This window comes from Malurus melanocephalus, unplaced genomic scaffold (assembly GCF_030028575.1).
Source record: "Malurus melanocephalus ecotype Western Australia unplaced genomic scaffold, MMel_1.1 scaffold_30, whole genome shotgun sequence".
Classification (NCBI taxonomy): Eukaryota; Metazoa; Chordata; class Aves; order Passeriformes; family Maluridae; genus Malurus; species Malurus melanocephalus.
Window position 1 is genome coordinate 2,509,589 of NW_026623262.1, and position 16,685 is coordinate 2,526,273.

General features: G+C 42.8%; 1 protein-coding gene across 1 annotated transcript in view; it reads right to left on the reverse strand.

Annotated features, from left to right (window-relative positions):
• LOC130572206 (titin-like) overlaps nt 1–16,685 on the reverse strand; it is a 236,009-nt gene that overhangs the window by 179,271 nt on the left and 40,053 nt on the right. Inside the window, exons 43-52 of the mRNA XM_057363729.1 lie at nt 5,401–5,679; nt 3,795–4,358; nt 3,029–3,310; nt 2,642–2,920; nt 2,028–2,306; nt 1,654–1,932; nt 1,244–1,531; nt 847–1,125; nt 465–746; nt 81–359 (exon numbers count right to left, since the gene is read on the reverse strand). Of these exons, the coding sequence (XP_057219712.1) occupies nt 81–359; nt 465–746; nt 847–1,125; nt 1,244–1,531; nt 1,654–1,932; nt 2,028–2,306; nt 2,642–2,920; nt 3,029–3,310; nt 3,795–4,358; nt 5,401–5,679 (3,090 nt within the window). The remainder of the gene's footprint in view (nt 1–80; nt 360–464; nt 747–846; nt 1,126–1,243; nt 1,532–1,653; nt 1,933–2,027; nt 2,307–2,641; nt 2,921–3,028; nt 3,311–3,794; nt 4,359–5,400; nt 5,680–16,685) is intronic.

Genomic DNA, 16,685 nt, shown 5'->3' on the forward strand with positions numbered 1-16,685 from the left:
AGGTCTGGTGCTTAACAGTGTGGCACAGGAACCACACTGGGCTCAGAGCATGCTGGTGGTGTTCTGCGCCTTGCACTAACCTTTCAGCGTGACATTTGAATGGCAGAGGCAGCTCCCAACATCGTTTGTTACTCTACACTGATACTCGCCAACATCAGAAGCATCAAACCTGAAAAYGTGAAGGCTAATCAAAGATTTCTCAATGCTTATTCTGTGCTTCTTGCTGCTCCGCACGGGTTTATCATCTTTCACCCAAAACACTTCAAAGGGAGGTGTGCCAAGCACCTCACACTCCAAAAYCACATCAGAATCCTTCAAGACTTCCATAGATTGAAACTCGTTGCTAAAATAGGGTGACTCTACAGTGCAAAAAAGAAAGTGCAATTTGTATTAATCATACTTCTGAAGCCAGTAACACTGTACTGAGCTTAAAGATACAAACTGGGGCTGGATGTCACACACACCTTTGACTGTAACAACACTACTGCAAGTATCTTTTCCAGCATCATTTTTGGCTTCGCAGATATATTCCCCACTGTCTTCAGTATCAACCTCTGAAACACGGAGTATTGCCAAAGATTTTGTAAAAGATATATTGTATTTGTCACTCTCTTTGAGCTCTCTATCATCCTTGAACCACGTGATTTTAATCTCAGGAGTGCCAGTGACTTCACAGGTCAGCTCAGCATATCCACCTTTCTTTACCAGATGGGTCGGCTCTAGCTTCTCCTTGAAGGCAGCAGGTTCTGTGGATTTAAGAAGAGTGTTCAGGACCAAGAACACAGGAAAGAATGCCGCTGGATTAATCCAGCAGCTAGAATTTTAAATATGAGTAAGAACGCAAACCTTTCACAAACAGATTTGCACTGCATGTTACTGAACCAGCTACATTGGAGACTTGGCAGGTGTATTTTCCAGAGTCTGTCAGTTTGACTGCATAAAGCTCCAAGTAACTTGACAATGCTTCTGTCATAATGTAGCAGGCTCCTCCTGTCACCAGCTCTGTGTCACCTTTAAACCATTTCACTGTCAGTGGTGTGGTGCCTTTAAATGTACTTTTAAAATGTACAGTCGATGCAGGCAGTACATCTTGAGACTCTGGTTCTACGGTGAAACTGGGTGGCTCTAGATTGCATTGAAAGGAAAATATCGTCAAGAGTAAGAGAAGGCTTCCATTTTGGGAAAGAAATGTATTATCACAAGATAAGCAAAATTTCAAGAAAAGTGAAACAAATTACCAAACCTTTTATAAACAAAGTGCTACTGCTCTCTTTGCTACCAGCAGAGTTTGTGGCTCTGCAAATGTAGACCCCAGCGTCACTTGCATCTAGGTGCTTTATTTCCAAAGATGCCGAGCCTTCTGCAAAGTGTACTGTGTACTTGGCACTTGAAGTGATCTCAGTGTCCTGCTTAAACCATGAGACAGTCATTGGAAGAGAGCCTGAAATTTTGCAATCTAGGCGGCACGAGGTGCTAATGATGCTGTCAATATTCTTCAGTGGTTTAGTAAAGAAGGGAGGGAGAGTGCGATCTGTTGGGAGTGAAAAAAATTACAGAAATGAAATCGTGAGCAAAATAGTGTGCTGTTCTGCTTCTGGCTCTGTTTGGCACAGAGCAGAGCAAGGGRACTCTTTGCAAAGAGGCAGTACCAACCTAGCACAGTGAAGCTGGTAGTACAAGAACTGATGCCCACATCATTGGATATCTCAAAGGTGTATTCACCACTGTCCTGCAATTCAGTGGCATAAAACTTGAGCTGAGCAATGTTATTTTTGAAGCTGATCCTATATTTTTTGCTGGCAGGTAGTGGCTTTCCATCTTTGAACCATTTGGTTTTCAGCTCTGGAGTGCCTGTGACAGTGTACTCCAAAATAGCCGGTTCACCTGCTGTAACCTGGATCACTTCAGCTTTTTCAATTATTTTGGCAGGTTCTACAACAGAATTAAACAACTGATGTAAGGACAAAAGGAAATTGCTTCATCCTTCAGGTTTGAGACTGCAGGGACCACAGCACTTCTCCACTGACCTTTCACTGCTAGTTCACCAAAGCAGGACTGACTTCCTGCATCGTTCTCAGCCACGCAGGTGTACTTGCCACCAGAGCTCAGCTGGACACCAGTAATTTGCAGTGTTGCTAGACCGTGATCAAATGTCACTCTCACATTGTTATCATCTTTAATAATATCTTTGCCCTTCATCCATGTCACAGAAATAGGCTCTGACCCTTTAACCACAGCCTGTAACGTAACACTATCTCCAGCCAGAGCTGTCACATTTTCAATTTTCTTAACAAAAGATGGWGGTTCTAGTTCAAAGAAGAGAGACAAGAAAAAATATTAATCTTCTACTACATCTTCACATGAAATCTGCTACTTAAAGACAGTTCTGTAAGACAGTATGTGCAGTGCACATTGTAATTCAGCAAAAGAGCAGGCAAGTTGGAGAACTGCATTCTCCAGCTGGGACCTAATGGCCCTTTAATCTCAAGGTTCTTCAAATTCACAGGTTTGATGCCAGAAAAGAAGATATCTCCCCTCCCCAGTCTCCCCCACCTCCCACAAATCCAAAGAAAAGACATTTTATGAAAGAAGAGGTTTTTGCCAATCCCTTCAATAAGAGGAGTTTCTGTCTCCCACTGACCTTTCAAGATGTACGTGGCACTGCACATGCACTTGCCAACTTCATTAGCTATCACACACTCGTATTCACCAACATCTGCACTGTTAAATGAGGACACCTCCAAAGAAATAACAGCCTTCTGAGAGGTCAACCTGTATTTTTTACTACTGCGAATCTGCTTCTTGTCTTTGTACCAGCTAATCTCAAAGGGTCCAGTGCCAGCAACCTCACACTGAAGAATGGCGTTTGTTCCCTTCACTAGATCTGCAGGTTCAAGTGTTCGGATGAAAGATGGAGGCTCTATAAAAGCAGTARGAAAAGATTAGTCAACCACGCCAAAAAGAAAAAAAAAAAAAGGAAGGAAGATTTTTCTTAAGACTGTGACTAGCAGCAACAAGAAGGACAGACCTTTGACAACCACTTCGGTGGTGCAGCTGTCACTTCCAACCTCATTAACAGCTTCACATGAGTAGGTCCCAGTGTCATCAACTTTCATTTCCAAAATATCTAACACAGCCACAGAATTGACAAAGGACATCTTGTGTGTGTTGCTTTCATGGATTTCCTTATTGTTCTTGAACCAAGTAACTTGGATTTCAGCAGACCCTTTGATTTTGCATTGAAGGCATGCAGAGTCACCTGGGGTCAGTAAGTAAGATGGATCGACCTTCTTCACAAAGGATGGTGGCTCTGAAAACGGCAAGAAAGGGGAAGAGAAGGGAAGGGATGGTAAAAAGGGAAAAAAAGGGAAGAGGAAAGGGGAAGGAAAGGGAAAAACAAAGGGAAAGGAAAAGGAAAAGGGAGAAAGGAAATAAAAGCTGAAATACAGAGCTTTGAAAGATTGCTTCTTAGAGCAAGAACAAAATACGACTTTGCAAGAGATCAGCATAATCTTTGCTGAGCTGCAGCTTCTGTGGTTTTGCTTGCCCTTTTTGTTCATCTCCCCCCTGCATGAAGGAGTAAGTCTTGATTTTTCTCTGGTGGAAGAAATATTGAAGTAACACACGATGCACTGTAAGGCAGYAAGGGAGAAGAGTTTAAGGGGGATGGACCAGGTGGCAGGTCTGAGAAGAATTCACAGTGCAATTTCAGCCCAAAGAAGTCTCTTGCCTGTGTAAGAAGAAAAGGGGAGCCCAAGAAGACGAAAGGTAAAGGGGACATAGAGCTATCTTACCTCTGACTGTGACGCTGGCAGAAGAGGAGCTGCTTCCTGCCTCATTTGAAGCAGTGCACACGTAGTGGCCTGAATCCTTGAGCTTAGCCAGAGGAATCTCAAGTGAGGCTATTTTGTCTTCAAAGAAAATCTTATAATCTTGGCCTGGAGGGATTTTGTTTCCATCCTTTGTCCACCCTACAGTTACTTTCCTGTCTTCATCAACCTGACATTCAAGGYGTATTTTTTTATTAACTGCTGACTGTACTGACTGCAAATCTTTAATAAAGTGGGGCTTGTCTATAATGACCATCTCAGTTTTGCAAATATCAGCCCCAAACCTGTTGGAAGCTTTGCAAGTGTAAACCCCTCTGTCGCTAGTGGTAAGAACAGAAATTTCTAAAACATGTTTGTTTTCCACTTTGGAGATCCTATGGTGGTCTGAAGGTGAAATAGTTGTTCCATCTTTCTGCCAGGTGACATCAATGACTGGAGTGCCCGAAACAGTRCACAGGAACTTGGCACTTTTGCCAACAAAAGTAGTGATTGATTCAGGTCTGGTAAGAAACGTTGGTGGAAATGCCTCTGCAAAACAAACGGGTTCAATGTTATCGAGAGGTGAGGAATTTGCCAGGGACAGAGAACAAGAGTGGCCAGCTTGTCACTGGACACTCTTAAGCAAAAGAAAACAGTAGTGAAGGAGATAAGAGGTATTAAAGATGATAAATAGTGGCTTTTGGTTTTGTAATTCTATGTATTGCTCCAGAGCTTGAAGGCATTTTGAATCTCTGGAACAATATACGAGCTAAAGGAAAATAAATCAAAACCCAGAACTTCCTCCCCCAAGACTGACATGTTTGTGCACTGTTCTCTCAAGATGGGCAAATTTGCATGCATTTCACAGTTTAGGCATCTTTTTCTAGCCTGCACCACCTAACAATTAGAAAAGACCACATAAGGACTCCTCCCACAAAGAGAAAGGTCAGAGTAAAATAGTTRTCATAGAAGAAACACCCAAAATACAGAGGGTTTTTGGATCTTTTTCTTTTAAGAAAAAAAAGAGCATTGTTTAACTCTCAATAGACAAAAAGTTTATGAATTGAAACCATTTAAACCTCCTTTTGTTTATTTAAGAAGATCTATTTCCCCAATCACAGAGGTTCCCCRTTGGCCACAGTACAAAGATGTTCAGGTATGCAGAGCTGCATAACCTGCATCGCAAGTATAGCTGCAGGATAAATTTAGGGTGCTACGATAATTGCACAGTGACTATTACACCAAGAAATCAGATTTAGAAGTGTTTCTTGTTTGGAAGTTAAATAAACCGTCTTCAAGAATGTATTCACAAAGGAATCCCATGCTGTTTCTTTCTGCTCTCTTTCCCACTTCCTTCTTCCCCTCTGAAACTTTTCACACTGATTCCCTTTTCTTCATATAGAAAACACCTAAAAGCAGCATTCACAAAAGGAATTCCTTTTCTATGCTTGTGCCTGCCAAAATTAGATGTGGATGAAATATCATAACGACAACCAAGAGCCCTACCATAAATATGTGAAAGAACGGCAATAAAGGCAATACACCAAGGTATTTTATGGAAAAGAAGGAGTGCCTCAAAGTCTGTACTTACCAGTTACTGTTAAAACAGCTGTAGAGCTTACACTGCCATGCTGGTTGGAAGCCTTACAAGTATATTCTCCACAGTCAACAACTTGAGGCCTTGGGATCTCCAGTGTGGAGAGATAGTTGGAGGTGCGAATGGAATATTTGTCCCCGTCGTATATCTCTCGTCCGGCTTTGTACCACTGGAACTTGACATTGGGAGCCATCTCTACCTCACAGGTAAATTTGGCCACATGATTCACAGCCACCTCCAGGGGTTCCAGCCTTCTCCTCAGGATCGGTGCAACTGAAATTAGAAGCAGAGATTAACTCAAAACCCTGTCTGCTGACATTCTGAAATTAAGTGATTGACTGACTGAAAAAAAAATAAAAAGGTGACAGACTTGCAATTCACATAAAGTGACTGTAAAAGAAAAAGTATATGTAAGAAATTAAAGCAATACTAGACTCAGTGCACAGACTGTCCTACAGTGCACAATTACATCAGTGACACTGGAAAAACAAATTAAAATAACAATAGGACATAAACATAGTACAGTACCCTGGAGTTGTGAGAAATTATGGTGTGAATGAGAAAWTGTGGTGAATCTGTGCAATGTCTCTAAGGAGTGAGAGAGGGTGCAGCAGTGAGGAAAATGGGAAGAGCAGGTCCACTTCTCAGGCAACAACAGAAGTGGTTGGGATTGAGGTACAGCTTTGTCCTGACCATGCTAGTGCAATGAAATAACAAAGTTCCTGGCCAAAGGCTGGGGTAATGGAAGTGAGAGGCCTTGCAATGTGGTAAAAGGAGACCATCAATCCAGAGAGAAAGGGGGCCCTCTGATTAGTGGCATGATGGTATTAATATTGTATCTCTGTCCAGAGATACACATAGTAGGGAAGGTTCATTAGTACAACAGTGCATTAAGAAGATTATTTTATCCCCGTGATCCAACCTCTTTTAACAACTGTGAGTTTTGCTGCTGTTGCTCTTTTTCCACCTTGATTCAGCGCCTCACAARTGTACTCTCCTTGGTGAATCTCCCCGCACACTTTGCTTATTACTAGAGTGTACGTGTCCTGATCTTGCAAACACTTGAATTTGTCGCCTGAAGAGACCAGTTTACCCTCAAAGTACCAGTTCACCTCTCTGACATTTGTTATGACAGACACCAGCCTGACACTCGCCTCTTCCTCCACAACAGTATCAACCAGTTTGCTGTGTATGATGGGATAACTTTCTTTGCCCAGCTCATCCTCTAGCTTTCCAACTCTAGTTTCCAGACCCTGTGCTACCACTTCCTCACACATTTCTTCCATTTTCTCTTTTCTTTTCAGTATTTCTGAAGGTGTCTCAATAAGATCTGCAGAGGCCACATCAGCAGTGGCTACAGCTGCACCCACATCCTTGATTTGACCATGCTCAGCCTCAGTGTTTTTTTGTGCAGACAAAGGCTGCTCCAGCGGTATTTCTGCCTCCATAGTCCTCTCAGCCTGCTGGGGCTCCAGCTCAAAGGTTTTGTCACATGATTCTCCTGAGAGAAGTTGACTGTCACAGAATGGCAATGCTTCTGATTTTTCACCTGTCAGGAGGCATTTATCTTCACAAAGAAGAGAACAGAAAACCTCCTTGAAGACTGTTTCCTGGTCAGCTGTCTGGTCAGCTGTCTGAATGCTGACTTCTCCCAAGAAGACTTGGATTTCTGTGGGACAGCATCCTCCTGTAGTCACAACACAGGTGCACAAGGTATGTTTATTCTCCTTGGTGATGTTTATTGCTTGTATTTCAACATTCTCTTTATCAGCCAACCATTCTGAAAACAAGAGGTTTTTCTCACTTACCACTGCAGCTTTCAGTGCACTTTTGATTTGAGACTTTATGTCTGATTTGCAGCTCTTGGAAGCCAGAGCAGAGAGTTCAGTGTCTTTGTTAAGGACTTGGCTTGGCTGGAGCTGGTAAGAGTACATTGTTTCATGGGATTGTCTCTCTGCCCTTTTCCACTGCTTAAGTGGCTTGAAAAGATCAACATGTTCTTCCTCCATGGACTGGCTTTCTTCCAGCAGCAAGGGAAATCTCACAGCCTGTCCCTCATGTATTCTTGCAGCAAAATCTTCCTTTGCTGTTTTCAGGAAAGAAATTGTCTCCAGGGAGATGGTTTGGCCYGCAGTGAAGGCCAATTCAAAGAGAAATCTGGGTTCAGCCTTCAGCTCACCTTGTGCTGTCTGAAAGCCCTCAAGGATCTGGATTTGGTCACCATCCATGGCATGGCTCTCAGTGGTGCTTGACACTTGTAGAAGGGTTTGGGAAGCCTCTGTCTTCARAGCAGCCAGTTGCTCTGCTGCCTTGGGGATGATTTCCTCTTTGGCCATGAGTATCTGCGCAGCTACAGTCCCCAGGCAGCYGGGCAGTTTTGTCTCCATCATTGCTGCAGGCACCACACCCTGGGGGCCAGCAGGGAGGATTTCCAGAGGCTCTGACAGAAGCCCTCTGCTCTCTTGGGTTGTGGCCACCTGGGTGAGCATCTCTTCAACACTCTGCGCAGCCAGACAGGCTGGTGGCAAGCCAGGCAAGACATCCTCCCTGGGCAGCATATGCACTACCTGGCTCATCTGGAGCTGAAAGAGGGCTGAAGGCTCCCTCGTGGCCTCAAGACTGACCGCTTCTTCCACTGCGGGAAGCTCAGCAGCCTCCTCATAGGAAAGGGAGCTTTGGTCCTCTGCCACCACAGAGTGCTGCAGGGCCGGGCTCTGCCTGCACACAGCGCGCTCCTCGGGCAGCACAAGAAGCTCAGCAGAGCAGGTGGCCTCGCCCAGGGCGCCGATGGCCCTGCATGTGTAGAGGCCGCTGTCCTCCTCCACGCAGTCCCACACGGTCAGAGAGCCCGAGCCGTCGGGGCGGTGCACAACGGAGCGACGCGCATCCGARTGCAGCTGCTCGCTGCCCTTGAACCACAGCACGCTGGGGCACGGCTCCCCCAGCACCGTGTACTGCAAGGCTGCCGTGGAGCCCGGGGCACACCGCACACTGGCCGGCTCTCTGGAAAAGCACGGCAATCCCGTCTCCCTCTGGCRCACGTGGAGCTGGGCGCTGCAGGTGGCCTTGCCATGCTCATTGCTGGCCACGCACGTGTACTCACCCTCATCCTGCACACCTGCATACAGCAGGATGAGGCTGTGSTCATTGCCAGCAAACACGAGTTTACAGTCCATGGATGGGGTTAACTTGGTACTGTTGAAAAACCACTCGATTTTGGGTGTGGGGCTGCCAGTAACAGTAACAGAGAGCCTAGCTACATCTCCCTGCCAGACTTCAACATCTGAGRCTTGTTCAAGGAAAATAGGGGCTTTGCCCTCTTTCTCCATTTGCATCTTTGCTTTGCTGAGATAAACTGGTTTTCCAGGCTCAAATTCAAGTGTTTTCTCTCTATCAGGCAACTGAAGGCYGTTGCTGTAGCCTTCATTTCTTCCTTCCTCAGAAGAGGCAATAAGAGAACTAGCGATGTCTGTATGGAAAAAAATTGTTTATAGTTTTACTAGAATATTTATGAGAACACTCACAGATAGCAATACACAGTATTAGGGCAACTATTTTTCTACAGCTGGAGGCTTTCTCAATATTATACAGCAGCTAGCAATGAACATGAGGTCCATGCTGTCCCCTCACTGTCACATTTCCCAAAACCAGTATGACATGCTGTATTGTCAGGTTCCTTAAGAATTTCCTATCTGGATCAAGATGGGTGTGTCTAAATCTGACAGCACAGTATGGGTTAGGCACATCCCTCCAGGGTGCACTGTGCAAGTAACACTCAAGCAACATTGATGAATTTCACAGATATATAATAATATATATAATATATTATATTATATATAACAATATAATATAATATAATATAATATTATATTATATAATAATATAATAATATAATTTAATATTATATAATGTCACGTGTCATACATATTTGTATGTATACGTGTGCAAACAATGACAGCAGAATAGTGCTAAGGCCTTGATTCAATTCAAAACCCCAACAAAAAGGCAGAATGCCATAATCTGAATTTTTWAAAAAAAMCCCAAACAATCAAAACACCCACAATCTTTTCAGCACACTTAAACTACTTTCTGATGCATAGTTYATCTCCTTAAACCCCATCTTTTGTCTAACACACCAAAAGATTACCACTACTCTGTCAACTTTGTCCTGGTTTTGTCATTAGACACTTAAGTTTACAGCATCATTATTATGAACATCACAAGTCTAAACCCTTGATTTAATATAATTGATTTAACTATCTGCTTTTGAACTCTTCCCTGTCAAGACATGGTATATTAAAGCTCCTTCAACATCAGAGAAAAAGAGAACAGAACACTTCTAAAATGTTTCTTTTTCTTGACTTTGTGAAATTATAGATATATGCATTGGACCACTTTAGTTTCAAAAGTAGTTTAAAAAATGAGAGGAAATAGAGGTCAAGAACACGTCATTCTCTGCAGATGTTTGACAACAGAAACATCAGTGAAATCTGGGACTTCCAGGAACAGAACAATTCATGAACAGTGCAATACAAGGAAAACCTTTGGAAATCAAATACTGTTGTCCTCAAAGAGTCAAATCAAGCTCAAGGCTCACAGTATTTGATCATGGAAGGAGATAAGAGTTCAAAAAAACAAACACAAGTTGTGAGTTGATTAATGTCTCTAGGCACTCTAATGGTGAAGCTTGATAAGCTTATCAGTTCAATTTTAAAACTTATTGAGAGACATTAATTTTTGCTGCACTTCAACAACAACAATAAAAAAGAGCAGACTGTCATCAGTTCTTTCTCATTGGTTTTAGCAATTATTAGTCTTGCCACAAATGCCATAATACACGATATAGCACAGTGCATGCAATGATTAACTGCAGAGAAGAGATGCTTAAGTAAAAAAAAAGATTACAGCAGTCCTTCAGTATTACTTACCAACCTCATTAAAACAGTAATAAATTGTGCAAGTAAATTTGAGAAGGGGTGGCAGAATTAAGTCAATAAAATATAAAAATAARAAATGTTAAGAATTGCAGAGTGAAACCCATGTTTACACATGAGAATGCTTTATACACAGGAGTGTGRCAAAAATTAATGCACTTTTGTGTGTTCCTGGATATTTATGAGAGAACAACTATGCAGATACTTCTTCATATTTCAGATAGATTTGTAAAATGAATAAAGTTCAAGACGCGACAAACTTAAATAATTTCRTATTTATTTCACAAATTAACCATACATGTTAACATTCAATATACATTATGACCGACATAATGAATTCTTTTTATAGGATACTTGTTTTGTAGAAATGAAGATAACATTAAATCTTAAAATGAAATTGTGAGCTTTTTGATTCCTATGAAAACACAAAATTTTGCAAAGAGATAGTCAATTTATACCAGTTGCCCCAGACTAAGTTCATTCAAACCTAGGCTTACTCCAGATTTAATAATTGTAGCTTAGGTGAACCAGGTGCTCCTGGCTAATATGAAACTCAAACCAAGACTTACAACTTTACATAAATCATAAAGACCACTACATGTGTAGAGAAACAGATGCCTGGCCATATATTTCAGATGTTAACATGAACTTGGACCTGTTTGGCTTATGGCTTCAAAACCAAGTTATGGGCTTCTGTCTGCTAAAAATACTCAGATTTACATGCAAAATAAACACACRTCACAATTGCGCAGGACCTAATTAATGGGCCTCTGACCTCTTTGACTTTGAAACTAAGAGACCTCTCATGTCATAGCTGACATCGAACATCAGACAACTCATGCCAACTTCCCTAAGGACCTCTGCTGTCCAATGAATCGATTAGTGCTACACATGTACACAAGGAATGGATTGACTACACATCATGGAGTAATTCTTTCCCAGCACAACACTGGTCAGACAGTCATGCTTCTCTTTCCTACCACTATTATCTATGATAAATCACAATTAGTTCTGCTTTTTAACACACAAATCTTAAATATTTATCAAGGGGTCATGACTGAGAAGAAACTGAAGCCATGCTTTTGTATTAGTCTAAACACCTCATTTTGCCTGGGTACTGGGTCATTAGAACTTGTCACTCCTGATTTTAACTTTATATCAGGCAACACAATTGGGCAAGGTGAATATTTTGATCAAAAATTACTATCCCAGGTGAGTGATAGGATAGTCTTAGAAAATGATTGGTTTTTTGAGGAATGCTGCTCTCTCTTGTGTGAGGACACATCAAACTCAGAAATCGTATGAACTAACTGAACATACTCTAGGAATAGTTTTTAYACTCAAAATCACCACTCTGCTTAAAGCTGCTTGCAAGGCAACTGACAGCAATTTGTAAATAACCTGAAGAATCTCATTAACAGGTAAACAATTTAAAACTAATTTTTACTTAAGGATCTTGAACTCAAGWTCTCACTTGACATACAGGTGACTAAAAAGCTGGTACATGCATTASAGTTATTTAGTTTCAGATAAAAATAAATTAATAACTTTTCCCCTTTGAACAGATTTTCTTAATCAATTTATCATTTTTATGTAACAGAGATTTAATTCTGATTTAATTATGTCAGCTACTGCTGATTCCTCTTAAATATTAGCATTATTTTAAATATAAAAATATATATATTCACATTGAGAACATTAATGTAAAAATCTCCTGTGCTGAGAAAATGCCACAGATAACAACTGAATGTATTCCACTTATTTCTGGTCATCTTGACACATAATACACTTAACTGGTATTAATTWAAAAAAATAATAAAGGAATATATAGAGATGTAGTTCTAATGTGAAGCAAGAATACTGCATAATAATATCTTACTTTTTTACTACTATGCATATTTTATGAATGACAATGGAATACAGGGACAACCAAAATTATTTTAATGATTTACAGTAACGTCATTGATTTTTTACTATTATGCTCCCTCTCTCCTTTCCCCTTAACTTCTAAAAATACAGTACAAAATATGCTTTCATGTTTATTACTTGGTAATAGAGAAAAAAAATCCTGTCCAGTCTCTATTAATGCAAAATTTTCATTTTTGTCTCCACTGCTCTTGCTTTTTTTTTTTTTTTTTTTTTTTTTTTTTTTTTTTTTTTTTTTTTTTTTTTTTTTGCAACAGCGTAATTTCTTTCACTTAAAAAAAGGCATTTAATTCCATGAGTCAGTAGAATGAGCCCATGGAATTTTGCAGTGATAGAAACCACAAACAGGATTTGAATCATGTTCTGACACAACATTGTGAGAAGGGGGAATACCAATTAAAGGAGTTCTTCAACAGAACTACACCCAAACAGCAAGCATAAGTTAGTGTTCCACACCTCTAAGTTACAAGAAAAAGGTGCTGTCTACATTTTCAGGGTGATTTCTAGCTTACATAAAACAACAGTGATTGCACTGTTACAGACACATGGGTATATATATGTACATTATACAAAAAATCACTCCTACACAAATGAGTGTCAATTAAAATATCTTTACAAGAATGAGTAAGGAGCGTAGAAGGAGCTTGACATATCCCTCAGTGCAGAAAATGTGCACAAAATCTATGCATGGATTAAATCTCACTCATATTCCCCAAAGAAAGCAAATCTAAGTGAGACACAAATATGYCCACAGAGTGGTTTTCATCTTTAAAGAGATGAAAAACAATGCCCCTAAAATGAGTTCTGCATTTTATCTGCAGTGAACAACATCATGAGAACACTTAGTTCTTGAAGACAGACTGAAATAAATTACAGAAATTCAGTACAATGTTAACACAGCACAAGTCTCAGCAGTTCCTGCCCTGTTAGTAGCCACACATTTGTACTGCCCGCTGTCACTCTCCATCAGGTTTTCAACAGTGAGACTGTGCAAGCCGTTCTGTTCTTCCTGTGCACAGTACCTATCCCCTTGCAGCAACACCCCATCCTTGTACCAGCAGACACTTGGAGGTGGGGAGCCAGTCACAAGACACTGGAAGCACACCGAGGCGCCTATAAATGTACTGTAGTCAGAAATGAGCCTCACAAATCTGGGAGGAGCTTCTGTGACCTGGAACTCAAAGCTGCAGCTCTCTGAGTCCTCTGCCCTAAACTCAACCCGTTCCTCTTGGGATGGCTCTGCAAACACATCAAAATTAATGTTGACACACTTCTCCCCTTCCACCTCCTGCTCTTGCTGAGTGACTGCGAGCAGTCGGATGGCTTTTTCTGAGTCATCTCCGTGTGGCTCAWACTCAAATTCCAGCTCTATTTCTGATTGGTCACCTGAACTCACAGCCTTACTCAAAAGCAAGTCACACTTCTGGGTCCTGTGTGGTTCACAGCTTGTGACTGTCCCACTGCTCACTGCATTTGTTTCTTGCTGAGCCGTGACCACAAGGGAGCCTTTGCACATTGCTTCTCCCAGCTTATTCGTTGCCTGACAGCGATACCAGCCACCATCAGAAGGTCCTACAGTTTGGACCTTCAGACTGTGAAGTCCCTCCTTCTCACTCACAACAYACTTCCCTGTGCCAGGTGTCACACAGGTGTCACCTCTGAACCACTGAACGACTGGAACAGGAGTACCTGTTACAACACACTCAAAAACTGCATCCAAGCCTTCTGTCACCTTGATATCTGTAATGGGCACGGCGAAGCGTGGAGGCATTTCAGTTACTTGGAAATCAATTTTAACATCCTCATTCCCCGCTGCTGCCAAGCCTGCAGCTTGTTCTAACAAGGCAAGTGGAAGTACATCTAGGGAAACCACCATGCTCTTCTTGTCTGGGCTAAACTCAGGGCTGGTTATGATTTTGACCTGCTTCTCAAACTCTTGCACTTCATTTTCATCCAGCTCCACTTCCAGGAGGATTTCCTGTGGTGAAGGGGACCTTGAAGATGTGGTTTGCTCCATGTCAAAATGTATAACATGCTGGTGGGTTACAGGGGGTGGCAGAGCCAGGGACCGTCCATCTTCAGGCAAAACTTCCACCAGTGCCATACTTTTAGCTTCCCCGACAATGTTCACTGCATGGCACAGATACTGTCCTTCATCGGCTTTCTGGACATTAGTAATTTCCAGAACACATGTGTCTCCATCCTTCTCTATTCGCACTCTCTCATCCAGCTCCAGCAGMGATTTATTGTGATACCACTTCACTCCTGGCCTGGGCACACCCACCACCTCAGCCATAAGCATCAGTGTGCTGCCCTCATACAACYTCCTCCCGTTCAACGCCTTGAGGAATGCAGGTGGCATGTCCCTTCCTGATGGCTCCAGGGCTTCACAGGGCATCATAAATCCATTTGCCTGGGGCTGGTCTGGAGGTTGATGACTCCTCTCACAGCGGGGGAGCATGGTGAGGGCATCCTTATACTCACCAGTGGGTGTCCGGTAGCGTTCTGGCGGTGTGCTGTCCCCTGATGGAGAGTAGGGTCCCTCAAAGGGTGTGAAATACAGCTCTGAGGGTGTGTTGCATTTTGAACTCTCAGAGGGGGTGGAGTAGCGCTCAGGAGCCATGCTGTACACCGAGCCCTCGGACGGGGTGGAGTAGCGCTCGGGCGGCGTGCTGTACCCTGAGCCCTCAGATGGTGTGGAGTAGCGCTCAGGTGTGCTGAGCGGGGTGTGGTAGGATGCTGATGAAGCAGTTTCAAAGATTTCCACAGAGGAGGGAGGTGTGTAGAAGTTGTCTGAGTCAGGTGACTCATCTCTGCTCCCACTCTCCAGCTCTATAGACATTTCTGACTCAGGAGAGAAGGGCCGGGAAAATTCCTGATGGTTGTTGTAATAATCATAAACCATGCTGAAGGTAACCTCCTCCACTTCCAGAGAAGTGATGGTTTCTTGCTGGTCCTTCTTAACTGTCTCTTTGAGATCTGGACTTTCATATATCCCAGTGGATCTTAAATAATTGGCCAGGGACAAATCAGGCTCCAGCTCTGAAATTTGAACAGCACTGGGCTCTGGCCCTGCAGAAGTATCTGCCCATATTTCTTTTCCATCCAGGCTGTTCTCAGARGCTTCCTCAGTAGGAGTCCTCTTCTTGTCCCAAGACTCTTTCCTTTGCACCTTCTGTGCCACAGGATCATCCATTACTAACCCAAGTATGATCTTCCCTAAAGAGAAGCCCTTGGTTGTGTTTGGTTCCTGTTGGATGTCTCTGAGCACCTCCTTGGGGGAATCTGTGCTTTCTGTCTCACAGGTGAAGCTGCTCATTCCTGGTTCAAAGACCTTTTCCATCCCMAAAACACTGTCTTCCTCAGCCTGATGACCAACCTGGGGTTTCTTTTCATGTGCAGCTTTTCTCAAATCCAGAATGAAGCTGTCACTCTGGGAGTCTGTGGTCTCCAGTCGCTCCCCACTCTCCCACAYGTGTGTTTCTTGAACTCCTCTTTGGAAATCTGCTGTGGACTCCACCAGAAACTCTGGATATTTTTCAACAGGTGAATCCTCTTCACAGACATTCTCCTCTGACTGCTGAATTTCTTTAGCAGAAGGTTCCTCCTCAGCAGATATCATGATGCTGYCAAGGCCCCCATTAGGAATTTGCAAATTGGCTGTCCTGATTTCTCTTGGCTGTTCCTCTTCCTGGGCACCAACCTCCTCCTGCTGCATCCTGTAGCTCTGACGCAGCTCCTCAGTCAGAGACATCTCTTCCTCAAGCACACCATGTTGGTGCACAGCGGAGATGAGCCCAGTGACTTTTACCTCCACACTTTCTGGAGCTGTGGGGGTTTGTGCCTGTTCTGTGTAAACAGTTTCTGCAGCTGGGAGAGGCTCCACAAGCTTCTTCAGATCAAATGTGATCTCAGTCTCAGATGGCAACAGGTCCTCTCTGAATTKCATTTTTTCCAGATGAACCCCAGCTTCCTCAGTAAAAACCTGACCAGAGTTTTTCATGCCAGGAGGAGTGAGGATTAGATCCAAAGAAGAGCTGCATGCATCAGACTTCATTTCTTGCAGCATTTGCCTGTCATTATGCATTTCCCAGTGTGTGGCATCACCATCATTAATGATTTCTTCTTTACAAAGATGATCATCAGCTTTAATAACCTGTTCAATATCAGCTGATCTGTCTTGCTCCTGCTCTTCCTGCTGTTCTCCTGCATAGAATTCATGAAAGCCAAACTCCTCCTTTGTGGGGGTGCTTGTAATGTACTCCTGCATGTGGGGCACACTCGGCTCTTCCTCAAGAGGCACATCAGGAGTCACTGCGTCCCAGGCAGCAGCGTTGTGCTCTGTGCAGACATCATGTCTTTCTTGCACCACAGGTGATACAGGAGTGAAAAACTGTGAATCCTTATACTCCCCTGACA